Genomic DNA, 18,919 nt, shown 5'->3' with positions numbered 1-18,919 from the left:
ATTCTATTTGATAGTTTGCATTCAAGCTGAGACAATGTTGCCCATGTTGATGGGTGAATTTTAAAATAAATTTCTCCTGGCCTGTCTTACCATTTTCCTGTATTGCTCTAAATCACAACGTAGCTCTAACACAAGCCTGTGTTTGCCACATTATAATCTATCAGAGCAAGGGGGGGAAAAAAGGCATGATGACACACAATGACAATGTTTTCTCCAGCAGCACAAAGAGCCCCAAACAAACTTGTCACAGTGATTTCCTCTTCAATAAATGAGGCAGCAGGATGCGACACTCTTAAGTCTACCCACGGGAGATGGAGGGAAAGACAGGGTTGACTGATAAAACAATACGTGCATGCACGCGAAGGCACTTAATCACGAACACACACACACACACACCCAGCACGACACACCCTAGAGATATGACCTGACATTTCCCACTCAGTAGCAGTGTGCCGTCACAGAGTGAGGAAGGACAAAATAACCCAGTAAGAGATTGTGAATATGAAATGCTTTTCATTGAGTCATGCTCAGTAGATTAATGAACATATTTTCACTCAAGTTGCGCTATAGGATTTTGCCCTCTAACAAATCGCTGCATCAATAAAACCATGCATTATGAATACAAATAGTGTAATCTAAACCGTGGCAGCAGCTAAATTAACAGGCATTTCACCCCGATTGGCATTTTATCATATGTCTCAAACACCAGGCGATGAGGGGAAAGTCAACAAAGGACTTTGAAAAAGACAGTGCGGCACTTTTTGTTGGTGGGTGGGGAGAGAAGCTTAACCACGTTTTTTAGCTCAACAAGAGGAATCAAATCAAAGGTTTTTATCTTTAATTATTACCATTTTCTGCATCAGGGGACTGCTCATGATGCTGTATTAACAGTCAGGCTGGAATAGATTGTCCCCTAGTATTGAGCTCTGGGAACAAAGGCAGTTAGCAGTGATTGCCTGTTAAATGGAGTTGCCATTTAAAGCAGCCAAATACTTATGAAGCACCCGGACAGGACAATCCATAGCGGCCATTGATCGGCTTGCCTGGGCAGGCCTGCACGAGGCTCCTCTCTCTTTAATGCGAAGACCTAGTCGATACCCCCTCATACTAACTAGAATAAAGTGGGATTTCAGAAACTATTAAGTCCACCCTCCCCACTAATGTAGTTGGACTCTGATAAAATCCCCTTAAAAAGGAGAAGAAATTGCCTTGGGTTATGGGTCAGCACACACGCTGGTGTGTGGCGTGCATGTGTGGGCGTGTGTGGTTGTCGGGGTATATGATATAGAAAAAGATACTGTGTAAGACTGAAGAAGAGGTGAGAAAGAGAGAGTGAGAGACAGAAAAAAAGAGATGAGAATGAGAACAAAGTGCATAAAAGGAACGGTGTTGAGACTTTGTGCTAAAAAGTTCCACCATTCTCTCCATTCCCCTTCTTTCCAGCTCTGTCTCCTCTTAAAGGTCATGATGTAAAGGTCGCAGGCATACATCCAAGACCACTGCTTATAGATGGACCAGATAACTGCGCACTTTCTCAGATAAAGCTCCACTCATCTACTCTTCCAATTCTTAACAAGCTACCTTAGAAATTACATTGATCGCCTTACCCCGCATGTTCTTTGGCCCGTCTCTCTGCTTCTCTTTGACTCCATCTGTGTCCCCCCCCCCCCCCCCCCCCCCCCCCCCCCCCCCCCCCCCCCCCCCCCCCCCCCCCCCCCCCCCCTCCATCTTGCTCCCTCTTTAACCCTGCAATTTACCTTTTCTCTGGGCTGGCTCTTCATAAAACAATGAGAGCTATTCCATTAAGCGTAGAGGGTGAGAGGACACTCGCATCGGTACTCCGGGGACCTGCACTGTCAGGCTTTCTGTGCCGCTCTGACAGAGGTTCAGCTGCAGGGCTATCTATTAAGTATTCTTGCACTGCGTGAGAGACGTCTCACCCTAGACCTGCACCCTTCTCTATTTGCATCGATGTCTTAACCTTAGCCATGATTCTGTTTATCTTTGTGTGATCTGACTAAAACTGTTTTTTCCCCCCTTGGGTTGGGGAGGATGGGTTTGATGAAAAGATAGAAAATCTGCAATTAATGCTGTATGCTCGCTGAGTCACCCACGCACAGTCAAACACACACGTGCACACAAAATAAATGTATTAGCCACTCTACCATGGCTGCAACTGTTGCCACAAATACCCAAACGTAAACACACACACACTCAACAGCTCTGTGTTTTTTGACACCACATTAAGGCCTCGCATCAGTGGCCTATGAAATTCACCAATTACCTCAAAAGTTCTTTTCGGCTTTCATCATTTTCTCCTCGTGTGAAGCAGCTGTGTGTACGCAATACATGACTAGAATACCTGAGCAGAGTTGTGTGTTTGTGTTTCCACATTAGAAATATGGAGAAGAACACACTCACACGCATGCACATCCACACATTCACAGCACAGCCCCTCAACACTGCTGATACCCCACTAGGCTCTACAGTACCCCACAACACATCACTCAATGACAGCTTGCCCCCGCTGTAGTGCACTGCTGTAAATGGGAGTGCGCTACATGTAGGGAGTTATCATTGAGGCTGGCACCCTAATCTACGGACAGATAGCACCACAGAGTCTACAGAGCCAAGCCAGGCCAAAACCCACAAATGCAGCAGCTAGCTTCTACCACCACAGGCTAAGAAACAAAACACCAGAGTCAGATACGGTACCTGCTTTGTCAACCATGCTCCCATGGTCTGCAGTGGGAGAAAACGTGCAAAAGGTAAGAGATGGGGAGAGTATTTTTTTTAAATAAATGCAAGCAACATCATGCATAGCTGAAAACAGGCAAGCTGAGATAAGCTAACACTGAGAGTGTCTGGTGCTAGTGAAGTGTGCTTTGCGCCAAGCTGAGGCCTGACAACTCTTTCATCTTGGGCTGACGCTGCAGTCAAAGCTGCCCTACTTTCTGATGGGGGAAATGGGGAGATCATAAACTGTTATTCCCCTGTGTGTTTATATGTGTTGCCGTGCGTGTGTGTCCATGTCTATGTGTGTTGCCTTGTGTGTGTTTTGTTGTTTGTTTGTGTGTGTATCAGATTGCAATCACAGTGCTTGTGGTGACAGGGAAATGAGACTTAGTCTCTCAAAGCGCTGTGGGTGAATCAAAGGAATCTGGCACTCATCCATCCAAAGTGACAGTGATGTCAATATGAGACCATGATTGACGGACATAAAAAGTCACTCTTACTTACACACACACGCGCACACACACACACACACACACACACACACACACACACACACACACACACACACACACACACACACACACACACACACACACACACACACAAACAATGTGAGAGAGATATTTTTTGATCACAGTGAGGTGAAGAGTTTTACCTTTCATCACATAACTTTGGTGCTTCAAAGGCCATAGAAACTAAGACTCCTGGGGTCTGCAGTTGAGAGGCAACCTAAAAACGGCTAAATCATGTTCTTTTGTAATCCTCCCACCCCCACTTCTAAGAAATCTGCTCCACTCCTCTCAGTTCGCCCACCTCCTACGCCAGCCTCCCTTCTTCAAATTCCCCAAGGTCTCCCCTTTGCCTCCACTTCTCATTTCCGAATTCCTCTAACAAAGTGGAAAGGAGCTGCCAGTTTAGTCTGACTGGGTGCTGGTGTTTCTGTGCACGCCCACGTGTTGCCACGCAGACACACAACAAACACACACCTCCGCACGCACACGCATATACACAGAGGCGCTCACCGATGGTGCAGTGCTCTCCGTTCCAGCCCTGGTGACACTGGCACTTCCCGTCCTTGCAGGTTCCATGTTTGATGCAGAGCGGGTTGCACACACGCTGGTCACAGCCTGCGCCAGTCCAGCCCTCCTCACAGCGACAAGCTCCGCCCATACACACTCCATGGGTCCCACAGTCGACTGAGCACACCTCTAAAGGAAGCGAGAAAGACTTGGGTCACAAACATTATTTCTGGACTCAACGGTTGATGCATTTTGTAGGTTTGTATTTCGCTATTTGTCATATGTGCACTCTGACACAATGGAGATACTACCCAGTAAGCACTGATTTGGTGACTTGCAGGTCAAAGGATCTCTAGGTGAGTTTGCCTTGTTTGTTTGGGTTACATATATCTGTTGTTTCAACAGTATCAAAATCTTAACTTAAAGTCTAAACTACATGTTGAAATACAATTGAATCAGTGGTGATATGTAACCAGGAGGTCTAACTTTCACTTTCACTTTCACTTTTAAACACTTCATATCAGAAAATCAGTGCAGTGTTAAAATCATCGATTAACAATGTGAAATTACCCTGGCAAGTGCCAAAAAAGGCCCAAAGTTGCAAAAACATCAAACTTGCATTACATTAAATACAATTCTCCATCATATGCCTTCAATTAAAATCAGTGATTACAGTTTTGTGAAGACAGCGTTTATTTCCTGAGCCTCCATTATAGTCACTGTTTGGGAGGCTCGGATGTTGCAGGCAACGGCGGTGCATGTGGTGAGATGTGACAATCCCGCTCATGTGCTCAGGACCCCCGGTGTGCGGGGAATGTAGTATGTACAGATGTTTTGATACACACTTGCTGAGGGATCCTGCAGTGTGCAACAATGTTGTCTTTATTAAAGTCAAGCATTGCTTCTCTCATAACAAATGCGGGAGATCTGTTTGTGATCCTGAGATGGGAAGCGTTGGGAGGCTGCCATGGTTGCTATCTCTCTTACAGTGGTAGCTTTACACCTCTCTTTTATTGTTGAAGTTGTGTATTTCATTATAAAAGGCATTTAAACATGAACTCAGCAACATCTATCTCTTATTTTCTCCATACAGGGGTGCAGCTGGGAATTATAAGCCTTATGCACAGAAAGTGGCTCCAGGTGCTTTCCATTTTCCTCTTCCCCTTTCCCACATACATTAATACATCTTTGCTTAACTCTATGTGTCTCTACCCACAATGCCAACACACCTCCAGTGTCCATGTAGCCATCGAGAAACATCTGGAACATCTGGAAACATCCTTCTCTAAAATCACCTAATTGGCTCCCAGGGCAATATGGAATCAATTTCAAAGCCCTATAAAGCCCAGGACAGTTTGCCTCCCCAGTGCATTTGTGGCATGCTCACTGACTACAGTCAAATCAGACCTCTAAGGTCACCATGCAATGGTCTTCCAACAGTACTTATAAGATCAAGATCTGGTGAGGAGGCTTTTACTTTGGCAGTGCTCTCTAACTTCTGTCACTGTGTTGTTTAAAAGTAAAACTGACACTTTTTTATTACTTAGGCTTATGCTTAGTTGTGTGTGGGTCTGTGTTTGTGTCTGTGGGTGGGGTGCGGGGGTTTGTTATGTGTTTGTGGGTGGTTATTCTTCATTTTTTCCTTTGTTTCTTTTGTCATTGTTGTTGCTTTTTCTTGTATTTTATTTGTTATATTATTCTATCCATGTTGTTACTGTCACATTGTACCAAAATTGTGCTATATAAAATAAATCTGGGCTCTGCCCATTTTGGATTTGAGCACTACCTTGAATATCTTAAAAAGCTGTTCTAGCCATACTGTCTATTGAGAGAGTGATTTTATATAGCTCTGGCAGTGAGAGAAAAACATTTCACATTTTGTTCCTGCTTGTTCCAATTTGGCTTAGATAATTCAACAATTGCTGTGTCTTATTTCTCAGCGAGTTCTATTGTTTGTGGTAGATTTAATCTGAACACAGTTTGAAAATCAACTAAAATGGTAAACTAATTAGCCAGGTATCCCAGGGGACCACAGAATATGTTGGGACAATGGGTAGTCAGTAGCTCTATTCTCTTAACTACAACACTCCAAATTCATCTTTGCATCTTTACTCAGTTTATCTGACTCTTGCAGCTAAACCAGATCTGCAGTTGTACCTACCCATAGAGCAGTCAGGTCCCATCCAGTTGGGATCACAGCTGCACAGCCCAGTGTCTGGTATGAAGGCCCCATGGCCGTGGCACTGGTCTGGGCACTGGGCCCTGGGCAGCTCACAGTGGAGCCCTCCCCAGCCCGGCTTACAGTGGCACTCCCCATTCACACAGATGCCATTGTTGGAACATGTCGGATCCAGGCAATCCACTGCATTAAGGCAGAGATACACCAATGTAAAAATACAGATAAAAACAAAACGAACAAAAACCAACACAAGCTCTAATGTCACATTAGAGCTGACGTTAGAAACAAATTAAATCTTATATTATGTTAAGTTTTTTTAAAAGAAAGAAATGCGGCAGAGGACTTATTTTCATTCTTTGTGTACACAAAAAGATAGTGAAATAAAAGAAAATATTACCAGACATATTACTAAGGCAATTAAAGCACACAATAATGAATAGATGAGTCTATAATTGGGGCATAGCAGCAAATGTGTTCCACTCTGAAAGAGCAGCGAGCCTCACTGAGACATTATTCGGTGTGGGCGCTTGTGTATGCATTAGTGTGTATGCGCTAATACATAAGGGAGAATCTGACACTATCAGTCAGACAGGCAGCTCTGAGTCCGAGCAGTGAGTGAAAACCAATTTGACAAATTACCTCCTCCCGGCAAAGTGCCCACCCACCCCTCTTCTGGCCTCCTCTCAGTGCTCTGTCCCAGTCGCTCCCACTTTCTTACCATCTCTCTCCTCATCCTCTTTGTCTGACACCCCCCCCCCCCCCCCCCCCCCCCCCCCCCCCCCCCCCCCCCCCCCCCCCCCCCCCCCCCCACGCGGCATCATTGACCCCGCCACACTCCTTCGTACACACACACACACACACACACACACACATTCATAAACGCGCTCGCACATAACCTCGGGCTTTCCATTTCTGTTTGTCTGGCAGAAACGGCGGATCACGGTTATCGATTTCCATGTCGCTGGCACTCCAGGTAAATTGTTTGAGGGACTCTGCTGTGATGAACATCAGATTTGAGGAGGAGGGGGGAAAAATTGGATGAGAGGGAGATGGAGAGAAAAAAAAATGACGAGGAGGATAAAGTGCTGACCTTGTTCTCCAGCCTTGTGTCTTGACTTCTTCTTTCTGTCACGCTATTCCTTTCTTCCCTTAGTCTTTCTTTCCCTGTCTTCATCTTCACCCTTGGCACACTGTGCTCTCTTTTCTTCATCCTTTTCCAATTTTCTCTTTCTTCATACATATTCACCTCTCACGGCTGCCCTGACTCCCCCTCCATCTCTTATTCCTCTCTTTTTCCCTCTTGCTTTCTATCTTTGTGACGACAGAGAGTGTGGCGGGCTGATCCTTCTTAACAAGGATCAATAGAAGCAATTTCATCCCTTAATAAAATCTCTGATGTGTTTGGCTGTGGTATCATACTTCATCTGTATATATGGAGGGAACACTCAGTCAGTGTAAGATTTTGCTATGATGAGCTGTCTAACTAGAGTTAGAAGGATTGCGTCTGTCGATGTGTTTTTTGTGGTGCAAACATTCGTGTTTCTTTTAAAATAATCACTCTGACTCTTTAAACCCCACAAGTACAGGCAGAAAAAAAAACCAGCTGACACAAATTAAACCATCAACACAGCATTAACTCTGCCTCCTCTCACCCTCTGCACAGCTCGGCCCTTTGTAGCCGATGGAGCACACACAGTTGCCGTCGGTGCAGGTGCCGTGGCCGCTGCAAAGAGGGTCGATGCACTGCGTGACGGGGACATCACACTCGGGTCCCTTCCAGCCGCTGTAACACACACAGGAGCCCTTGTCGTATTGGCCGTTGCCACTGCACAGCACCGGGCATGCCGCTGGAGGAACCGGGAAAGGGAGGAAGGGGGAGAGATTAAACCCTGTGCGTGACAAAAGAAAAACAATTAGCAGGCTTTTTAGAGATTTTCAAAGCAGGGAAAAGCCATGCCGTCCACCTCCACACACACACACTCGCCTAACCCCACCAACACTTCACCGTGCAGGAGGGTGAATAGAGTGGTTAAGGGGCTGGAGAGTGGCAATGACACGAAGAGTAATTACAGGCAGAGGTAACTAAACTATTCATCAAAGCTGTCTATCCCAGGTGAGCACAGAGCCAGGAGACGTTAGCTAGGGGACCTGCCATCCATCATCAGTCATCTTGTCTCGGCTCCACCTAAGGCCATGCGCCATCTTGCTGCTCCTAATCCTCTCTACTTGCTGCATGCAGCTGAAATGTGTCTGCGCTTCGTAATTAGATGGCGCAAATGACAGAATTTTATGACGGAAGAAACACATTTGCAAGTGGCTAATACCTTTGGAGCAGTCCATCCCGTGGAATCCTGGGAAGCAATGGCACACACCAGAGTTACACTCTCCGTTACCATGGCAATTGCGCGGGCACTCTTGCACTGAATCTGTGAAGAAGACAAAGTGAGACAGAGAGAGGGAAAGAGGGGAGGGGGTGAGAGAGTTTGGTGGCAAGCATCAAAGCATTCGATTAAATCGCTGGCACCATTCGTTCTTTAACATTTTACAAATCGAGTCAAGGCGCTCCGAGTCTCATAGTCAGAAAGACACCAAGATCAGATGCCCTCCTCCAAGATTCCATGCATTCCATTTTTTCATAGCGAGGGGAGAATGCATTTCGAATCAGCCATTCCTGGAGACGCCATCCATTACCCATCCATCATTTCTTTTCACACTGTATCAGAAACAGTTCACACTCTCAAACCCTTCTGCTTCTCTTCCACCCCTCCTCTCCCCTATATTCCTGAATCTTTGGTGAATGTTTTGGTTGTTTACTCCTCACTGTTTACTGCTCACTCTGGCCCCACCAAGGTCATTAATACTTCATCCAGGTGTGGTTGCTTGGTGCAACTAGGCAGTTTTTAGCCCCAACTCTGTGAGTGTTTCTGGCTGTGTTCTCCATCCACCTTCTAGTGCCTCTTAACCCACTTACCAGAAGAGAACAGTTTGGTGGGAAGAAACAGGGTCGATGCTAATGATAAGGAGGCATTTTGGACTTTTATCCGTCCCTTCCTCTTTCCCTCATGCTTCTTCCAGCTTCCGCTCTTCTTAGACAAAGCATTCCTCAGCCTATCCACGCTGCCTTCCTCTCTAACACTTCTCTCCCTCTTTTTTCTGTCCTCTGCCATTTCCCCCAAATCTCAGCCCCCTGTCTCCCTCCCTCTTACCCTAATACCACCCTCTCTTTCCATCCCCTCTTCAGCTCCTCCTCCTCTCATACTTCACTGCACTTCACTCCATTCTGGCGTTGCCCCCGCCATTATGTCTTTCCTCCAGCTCCCCCTTCTCACCACTCACTCTAATTCTGCCCCCACCGCCTCTTCCTCTCCTTCTCTCCACTACTCCTACTGCTGAAAGCTCTACCGCCAGATATTGACAGTGAAGGATTCGTTTACTCGGCTTGACTCTTTCTATCCATCCCCCTTGTTCTCACACTCATGCTTCCAACACAATTGCAATTATCTGCAGCACTGTTTCGGGTCCTAAAAACAACCAATTTACAGGGTTGTAGTGGTATTTTATTCCGATCTGGTCTTGAGACAATTGAGTTTTCGCTGCTGGTTGATTTTGATCCTTTTCACACATGCATACACACCAGTGATTCTACACTCTCAGATATAATAAGTTGTGTTTTGTTTTGAAATGCATACTATCAATTTATCCTACTACGTTTTGGCAAAGACAACTCTTTAAGCTCACTAAGTGGTCCTGCCTACCTAACAATGTTGCTATAGTTGTGTTGCTAGTGACAACATTGTGGACATACTGCTGGTGAGTGTTTTTGCACCTTTTCAACGTGTAAAAAGTCTTTGACAAATTGGGGAAGAAATCTGACTGAAATGTCCCACTTAAACAATTTTACACATAACTGTTAACAGGTTGTGAAGAAGTCTTTTGTGGCTCCAGAGGGAGCTGTGTGAAATCTGAACAAATTGCCTTGAGTGATGTCACCTGAGTCAGCGTTGGTTGGGGCTGAAGACTACAAGCTTGAAAATGAAAGTCTGTGGGTGTGGAGTTGAAAAAAATAAGAAGAAATAAGAAATGAGCTTACCAGACCTCAGTAGCCCACACCTCATCTCTTGCTTTAGACTAGCAGCTCAAGGCTAGATTAGCCGCTACTAACACCCATCAACTGCCTGAGTTGCATTGTGGGTAATGTAGGCATCAGGTTTTTAAATTGTGAGTCTGACAATATTATACCAAATCCCTGGAATACTCTTTTAAATGAGTGTCACTGGTAGTGAATAGCTTCATCTCCCCATTCTTTCCATCACCTTAATGCTGGTGCTCAATTTCATTTCAGCTCCCAACCTGCCCCTCCCTCCTTCACCTCTCTCCCGCACTCCACCCCAACGGCAAAAGCTGACTCTGTCTCACCCATGACGTTTGTGCTGAAGGAAACTGTCTCTCTCTCCCGACCGTCGTTGTAGAAGGCCAGGTGCCAGGCACCGGCGTCCAGGTACTGGACAAACACCGCCTCATTGAGGACCACAGTTTGGATGCTCCTCCTCTCCCGTGGAGACTCAACCACACTCCACTTCTCCTTCCCATCCAGGCGCTCCATATAGTCATACTGCAGGAGAAAGAAGGGGAGAAAGGGTGTTTTGGGTTGAATGGATGTGAGAATGTGAGTAAGAAAGCTATGATTCAACTATGAAGTGCTGCAGTGGCACTTTTTAGACTTTGAAAAATGACCCATAGTTGTATATGCAGGGATATTAAAAGATGGGGGAAGTAAGCGTGGCTGGAAATTGCCAGGGAAGCACGAAGAATGCAACAGAGATCCTTGAGGGCTGTCATTCTCTTTGGGTTTCTGGAAAGATTGCAGAAAGTGGTTTTCTTTACTTCTGCACAGTACACACAACATCATGGTATCAGCTTCATGTTAGTCAGGTCAGACAATGAAATGGGTAGGCAAAAATCTAAATGCAATTATCCCATTCTACAAATCAAATCAGTTGTTAATTGAGTTGGTTCTAATTAATATGAGGCAGTAAAAGTTACATTACTGTGAAATTTAATTAAGTGTAAATCTTAGACTAAATTAGTTTTTTCAAACAACTATAATAATGAATCACAAATTAATTTTAAGATACCCCATGACACAAGCAAGTTTTTTTTAATGTATTCTCCATTTTAACTGATCAATATCAAGATAAATGGTCCCTAATGGATACAATGATAATTCTGTGATTAGTCCATTACCCTAAAGGTACAGAAGATGTAGAGGCTACACTTGCTTGTACTTGGTGCCAGATTTTACCTGTGCGTGTGAGGGAGGCAGGCCCTTGCGAATGTACACTCCAAAGAGGGCGTCCTTGCCGAGGGAGATGTTGAACTTTAGGAATTGGGGTACGCTGAGGTGGAGCAGGGACCTCCAAAACACCCCTGGAGGTACTTCTTGGGTCACCCGTCTACCGACCTCAATGTTGCCTGTGTCTATACTGCTGTTCCGGCCTGCCCACGGACCTGGAGCGAGGGGAAAAGAAACTGCATAATCTGTGATTATAGGCATTGATTGTCAGAGTCAACATCAATCATCACAGTTTACTGCAAATAATCTGCTATAAAAATTCATGGCCATTGAATATCAGAGGATGAGCACCATTAGCTCTGCAAACTGTGCGCCCACAGTTTATGTTAAAATGAGTGTTGCTACATGTGACGGTGGGATGCAAAATGATGCCTTTACATCAAAGCCGGGAAAATGGTGGCTAAAATGAGAGAGGGCTGATAGAACTGCAGGGCACAACTTTCCAAGCAGATACACAGATAGGCATGCACGTAGAAACACACAGCATCCTGCAATCAGGTCAGTCATCTACCAGCAGAGTGTTTGGTGCCCAGACAGAAAGAGACTGAGTGTGCGCGTTTGTGTGCAGAATAGCAAAGAAATAAAAGTAACAATGAAAAGAACAACAGCAGCATCTGGCCTAGACGGCTGGGGAACACAACACAACAGTCGTCTCATTAATACAGAATACAGATACAGCCCACACGTACCTATAGTACATGCTGTGTGTGTTACAGAGCGAGATCGAGCGAGTGAAAGGAAAATAGATAGCGAATCGCATGGGGGCCTTAAAAGAGAGGGGATGGGGGTGGGGGATGCAGTTGGTGTTTTACCTCACTGCTGACTGAGACGATAAACCTAGCTTGACACAACTCAGCGGAGTGGTTAAACAGCACATACTGATAGCACAGCCAGTACTGTGTCATGAATTATGAAAACGCTTGAGTTGGTGTGAGCCTGCATGGTTGCAAAAGAAACCATTTGGACTGTTTCAGTATGCTACACAGCAGCAGAGACAGCGTTTATAAGTCTTAAAGGATCAGGCTGGCGCCATTCTATATTTTTCTTGCTTTCAAAAGATCCAACAATGCGTTGTGTCTGTCCTTCTGTGGCACTCGGCTCCAAGCCAATTTGTTCCCACTGACGACATAAATCTTTAAAAAATGGGTCAAAATATATATAGCTTTATTTTAGGAGTAAATACTGCATTTGTTCAGGGACTATTTTCAGCTGCAGATTAATACACATTTGCCACGCTAGTGAGGATTTACAGCACCAGGACTAAGTGGTAAGTGGTATTGAGTCAAAATAAACTGTGTGTTCATCCTAATGAAATAACATGTTACCCTGTGCAACAGTGTGGCTCACTTTAATAGCTAACAATGAAAGTCTATGGTAAAGAGGGAAAAGCTATAACAAGTATTGGATACACAGACAATACTTGTTAGAAGGTTATTTCTTTGTTGGATTTGATCTTTTTATTGTTGACAACAAGAACATAAGAATATCACCAGCCTCATCCTTTTTGCCTACACGCACGGTGTAAGGATTTTTATGTGGGGTGTGTGTGCTGTAGTTCATACCTCTGCCTCCAGAGGGCAGCGTGGCCACATCACTGTTGACAGGCAAGCCAGCTCCCAGTCCATTGTTTAACATGGGGCCGTCGGATGGCTTCAGCTGCCATGTCAAACCCAGCAAGTTGATCGCTGTACACAAAGGGATGGAGAGAGAGGGATGGAGAGAGAGGGAGGGAGGGAGGGAGCGTTAGGACATACGATTTGAACAGTGAATTGTCTGCGACTCTGGTACACAAAAAGCACACTTGAAAGCTCGTCAAGTCAAAGAAATGCAGGAGGCCAACCCTGTATGTCTGATCTGTCATTTATACGGCAACCAGTGCAGCTTTTAGAGAATGCTGCTTTCATACTTGTGTAAGTGCATATCAATCAAAAACACTGTTAACAAAGTGGCAGGTAACCTAGTCTTACAAAACAGACAATTAAAAACCATAAAGATCCTTATTTGGTTCCCTTTCTTTACCTCAACCTCTCACAATGTTCTTTCAACCTGACAGCATCTCCTGCTTTTATATGGCAGCCTTTACACAATCTCGCGGAGAACAAGTGACAGATTGGTCTCTGAAGAGATTGCTCCATGACTCTCCTTTCCCTTCTCCTTTTCTTCTGTCCTCTGTTGTGTTATTGTGTGCAGGTGGTATAAGACTGCTCAAGTGTGTTCGCTCTTCACTTTGTCAGCTCTTTACTCTCCCCGTGTCTCTTCCCTCCTCAGCCTGCTGCCAAGCGTCTCCTCCCACCCCCAAAAACAGGAGAGAGGAAACAGCACGAAAAAACTGAACAGTAAGAAAACAGGCCGTTCCCTTATTGTACACAGATGTGGAAGTTCTGTGATGTTTTGTTATGCTGTAAATTATTATTCTAATCTCTCTAATAATGCTTTTGAACAATCTCCTGTGCAGGAAAACTGGTGATGCATCGTTTGCAAAGGTAAGATGAAAAGATAGAAAAGGCAAAATACTCCTGCAGTGTTGCATATATACATGAATCCTGTGATGTGAGGATGCTCATGGCATGGACGCGTGATTGTGTTCAAAGCATAATGTAGGTGTTATTGCGTTGGCCTTATCACCCACCACATGAGCCATATAACACCTGCATCTGAGGCCTGGGAATCAATTTCCCTCTTGTCAAATTCTCTCTCCACTTGCCCGGGCTTTTTACAGGGATGGGTGTAAAAGTTGCAAGAAAAGGGTGATGCTGCTTTCGGAACTGCTGCCGGGGCAGACTCATCATTCTCACCTCCAATGTCCCATCTCTCTCCCCCTCTATCTATTTCTTTGTTTCTTCCTTTTTATATTTCTTCTCTGCCCTCCCCTCGCTCCCGGTCAAAGGAAAGCGCTGACACCTCGGCTGCTGCTCGGCCTCCACTGTCAGCTCTTTTTTTTATTTTTCATGGGGTGGGGGGCTGGTACAGAGAGAAAGAGAGACAGAGCAAAGCAGATAAACTGCAGGGTCCTCCCTCCCCCCGTCTCTTTTCTGTTGAATCCACCTCTTGCCCTCTCCTCTCTCATCGCGCTGACCTTCATTCCTCTCCCTCTTTTCTTTTTCATTCCCCCTTTTTTCTTCTCTCTTTTCTTTTTATCTTTGCCTGTCCTTCCTTGTAGATAACGCAGACATGCATCTGTGCACACATGCAGGCGCACGCACGCACAAAGATGGTATCACGGGGGAACAGTCGATGATGGAAGATTACCTATTGAATCAGCAGGAGAAAGTAAGCAATAGTGAGTGTATTGTGACGGTGCTCTCAATCTAGGTCATCCCCAAGAACACCTCAGACAGCCCTGTAGTTAGCTTATTGTGTATGTCTGTTCATTGTGTGTGTGTGTGTGTGTTTGACTGTCGGTGCACATATGTGGTTTTTCCCCGAATGAGTTTTTTCTTTCCTCATCTGTTCCTTTTTCTGTGGCTGTGAAAAGTTGACCAATAGATGGCACTCTTACTCCTTGGCGACAACAGCACAAAAGCCAATGCTTTGTCAACAGGTTTCTGTGCACCAACACACAGGGCAAGGGGGACAGAGAGAGAGAAAGAAAGACGGAGACGAAGAGAGACGCTTGCTATCATTCTCTTTACAAGTAGCATTCCTCATTTTAACAACACTTCTAACTTTGGTAGGGTGTAATTTTAGCCAAAAATGAAACTGCTGAAATTGTTGTATTTAGCTTTGTGTTGCCATAATTTTAAACATTTCTTTTCGGATCATAATTGCTATAATTACTGTTTTCAAGCTGCATTGGAAGGCTTTATTAAATGCCATGCCAATAAAGCCTATCTGAATTGAATTCGACTGACAGACAAGAGGAGAACAAGAGAGACAGCCTGACTTGTGCAGTGTTCCTTTTTAATCTCTATCTTCGCACTCATGTTCATTTTTAACAGACACACACACACCAAATACATGAGTACACACACACACACACACACACACACACACACACACAGAAAGATCACAGAGAAACAGGTTTAACAAGCAAACGAGTTGGATTAAAAATAGATCAATTGCTTTGCGAGGTTTTTATGTAATCTTGATGCATAATTCAGAGAGGCAAAGTGCTTGCCAGTATCATCTGCAACAGACAGCATCTGAATCAGCAGCAGCACACGTGATCCTGTGACAAAAAAGCCATCAAAAAAATAAATATAAGAGCAGGCTGGACAGAGGGACAAGGGTGATGAAAAGGAGGAACTGGTGGTCGGGCTGATCAGGAGTTCTTGGAGAAATTGCGCCGAACCTCAGCTGAAAAGAGGAGAGGAGAAAAGAACAGAGAGAATACTGTAGGATACCGAGAACTGAGAGAATATTTAAGAACGTATAAAATCCCCTGAGGAAAAAAAAAAAGAGCAGGAAAACAGGGCACAGATGATGTTGCAGAAAAGAGAGGAAGAGATGAATAAGGGCCTCTACGGATGAAATGAGGAAGAAAGAAGTCGGCAAGTGGAGGGGAAAGATTTAAGGGATGAGTGGCTCTGTATTCATTGACTGGTTGGGTAAGAAAAAATGGTCGTGATTCATCCTCTGACAGTAAGTGGTTCCCAACACAGGCAATCAGACAGAAATACAATGGTTGTGTGTAGGCTACGTGTGTTTTGGGAAATATTTATCCGTCTCAGAGTTAAAGGGTGTAAATGGATTTCTGCATGAGAGGAAAAAACAGAGCGGCGGAGATGGATAAAGGTGACTTTGTGGCAGGCCGTGCACAGTGTCCCCTGACTGGAAAATATTGTATCATCATCATTCTGTTCTCTGGAACATGTTTCAACAGTTCAAACACTCTCTCTCCCTCTTCCCTTATGTCTCTCGCCCGTTTCTGTCTCACCTCAACCATATCATTGCCTATTTAAATGGCGGCATCTCCCATTGAACCAATTGCACTCGCTCCTAATTGCACTAAAGGCAAGGAATTGGCCTCTTGCATATTTTTGGACGCAATCTCTTGCAATGAAAATTACACAAAGAGCAGAAGTGCACGAACACACACACACACACACACACACACACACACATAGGCAACACACTTTTCTTTGCCATCTCCCCTGGCCATCCTTATAAATGCATATTAATTGTTCTAATTCACCACTAAATTAACAACTCTGACCTCAATTAGGGCAGTAATTGTAGCTGAGACCAGCCCCCCATACTTGCCTGGTTGCTAATTGGTTTAGGAAGCCTTTTCCCTTTCTACCTTTCCCCCCCCCCCCACCCCCCCCACCCCCAAGGCCTTCATTTAGTGACCTGGTAGACATTTTGTTGTCCAAAAAATATGCACCGGCACAAAAATCAGTAACCTGAGACAACCAACACCTTCACTGTTCCTTTCTCGCACCTTACCCTCTATCTCTGCAGCAAAGGGGCGCACCGCTAATATTGAGAGACTGAGGAAAGAACAGTGTGCTGCCTGAGGTTCTTAATATTCAGTCCATTTGGGATATTTCTTAGAGTTTACCACACAGTATCCACTTATGTAGTCTATAAATAAAGCAGCCGTCTCTCTCAGCTAAGTTTTGAAGGCGCTGCTTGCTGAGATCATTTAGAGTCTCAGACAGAGGTACGGGGGCGGCGGTTGGCTGCTGCCCTTGGGGGTCATATACACTGAGAGAGACAATTTGTCTGCCACTGAGTGTGTGCTTGTGTGTGTGTGTCTGTGTATGCATGCTTAAAATTGCATGGTATTAACAACAACTGCATGCGCGTGCACGCCAGGACCCACACACACACACACTGTAACCCCCGACGGGACCTCCTCACCCAGCTGATGCAACTGAACTGTAATTGACTGCAACACAAAAGGTTATGTGAGTTGCTCGCAGCTCCTACCTGCAAAACAGTGTCTAGCAGAGGGAAGCGGCAACTCACTCAATCACACAGCAAAAATGGCTTCCTTATTGGCACTGAAATATTGAGATGGCCCTGACGCAGATGCAGCCGCGTGTCCGTGCGTGCACGTGCACACGTGTGTGTGATGGGCTAAATGAAAAGAGATGTGAATCTGACTGATGTCCTCCTTTCTGAATCCTCATTTCCTCTTCAGATATCTCTACCCTGAACCCCCCCCCCCCCCCCCCCCCCCCCCCCCCCCCCCCCCCCCCCCCCCCCCCCCCCCCCCCCCCCCCCACACACACACACACACCTCCCCTCCCAACCTCCGCCTTCTCTCCTCCACATCAACCCACTCTGCCTCATCTCATCCCTTCCTACCATGGTCCTTTCCCTCTCATCGATCTGTATTAGAAACAGGATATGAGGAACTATGCTATCTTATCACAGATCAGAGAGCGAGAGAATGAGTGAGGAAGAAAGACGAAGGAGGAGTACGCTCTGGAGGCCAAGAGACGGAGAGAGTGAAAGAAAATGAGCGACGGAGAGAGGAGAAGAGAGGACAGGGATTTCTTTCACTCTGCCTTCATCCATCTCTTGTTTCGAACACAGGACTAGTGAAGCACCATGGGCTTAATTGGACTAACGATTGGGGCCCAGATAAGACCAGCGCTAATGAATAAATGAATGAGGAAATAAATGAATGAAATGAGTCCATGCACGCTAATGCAGACAATATGAACACTCAGCAATGACGTCAGTCAGCCTGCAAATTCTGGATTTATTGCAAACATCAAAGCAAAGAATATATAATCCAAAGCACGTACAGAAACTCCAGGTATACTAACAAAAAGTCAAAGGATGACAAAGGATGAACATTGATGTTACGACCACATACTGTCTGAACAAGTGTGCACCCTGCTTTGTCGTACCTGACCAATGCAGATGACCCATTTATCCCTCTGGTGCAGATGGTATAGCACCTTGTGCCTGGTCCTGGCCATGCCCTGCCCTTTTCCTGGACTGGCAGTGTGTGGTAAGATCCTAACCTTTATCAGTGCGACAGGCCCTGCTGCTACGGACACACGCTCCACGTCTGATCCTTCTGCCCAGGTTTCTGCATTGACCATATGCCCAACCATGCCCTCACCTCAGCACACGTGCAAACACACACACAACAAATGTATATGGACACACACACACACAAACACCCCCACACTGGCAATGAGCGACACATCCTGACCTCTAGCTGTTCCACCTTGCATCAGCAGAAGGGAAGCCACATGCAGAGTGAGAGGGGACTTTGGGGTCAAGGAGCTGGGTTTGGAAAGGAGCCATGTTGTGCGACCTACAGCTCCGACACAACTCAAGCAGGCAGTCCACTTACTCAAGGGCTGGCAGTTTTTATTTTTTATTTAAAAAGAAAATCTGTGAATTTACCTTGGTTTTGGATTATTAAAACAGAGGGAGAAACCAGATAAAAAACAAAATAAAATTATGAAAATTGTTACACTCTGGGTCAGGACCCTTCACGGTGTCAGATGATAAAGCTGAGCAGTCCAGGGATGATTAATAAGATAGAACCATGTTTTTTCTACGAGAGCTTTTTAGATTTTTGTTTGTTCTTTGCTTTTTAAAAAGTGTGAAATACTGATTCTTCAGGTATCTAAAACTATTCAAATGAAACAATCCAAGAGGCAAACAGCCCTTCTACAACCTGTGATAAGGGCTCGCTTGTAGAAGCTGATTCAGGGCCAA

At 45.3% G+C, this 18,919-nt stretch overlaps 1 protein-coding gene across 1 annotated transcript in view; it reads right to left on the bottom strand.

Moving 5' to 3' along the window:
- The window catches only part of tenm2a (teneurin transmembrane protein 2a), a 39,461-nt gene extending 21,170 nt beyond the window's left edge, over nucleotides 1-18,291 (bottom strand). Inside the window, exons 1-9 of the mRNA XM_046031428.1 lie at nucleotides 18,094-18,291; nucleotides 17,488-17,566; nucleotides 12,850-12,972; nucleotides 11,237-11,463; nucleotides 10,351-10,546; nucleotides 8,259-8,360; nucleotides 7,587-7,781; nucleotides 5,917-6,117; nucleotides 3,759-3,944 (exon numbers count right to left, since the gene is read on the bottom strand). Of these exons, the coding sequence (XP_045887384.1) occupies nucleotides 3,759-3,944; nucleotides 5,917-6,117; nucleotides 7,587-7,781; nucleotides 8,259-8,360; nucleotides 10,351-10,546; nucleotides 11,237-11,463; nucleotides 12,850-12,972; nucleotides 17,488-17,566; nucleotides 18,094-18,291 (1,507 nt within the window). The remainder of the gene's footprint in view (nucleotides 1-3,758; nucleotides 3,945-5,916; nucleotides 6,118-7,586; nucleotides 7,782-8,258; nucleotides 8,361-10,350; nucleotides 10,547-11,236; nucleotides 11,464-12,849; nucleotides 12,973-17,487; nucleotides 17,567-18,093) is intronic.
- Nucleotides 18,292-18,919: the final 628 nt, after the last annotated feature.

Source organism: Micropterus dolomieu, linkage group LG19 (genome assembly GCF_021292245.1).
Source record: "Micropterus dolomieu isolate WLL.071019.BEF.003 ecotype Adirondacks linkage group LG19, ASM2129224v1, whole genome shotgun sequence".
Classification (NCBI taxonomy): domain Eukaryota; kingdom Metazoa; phylum Chordata; class Actinopteri; order Centrarchiformes; family Centrarchidae; genus Micropterus; species Micropterus dolomieu.
This window is presented reverse-complemented; position numbering and strand designations above follow the sequence as displayed.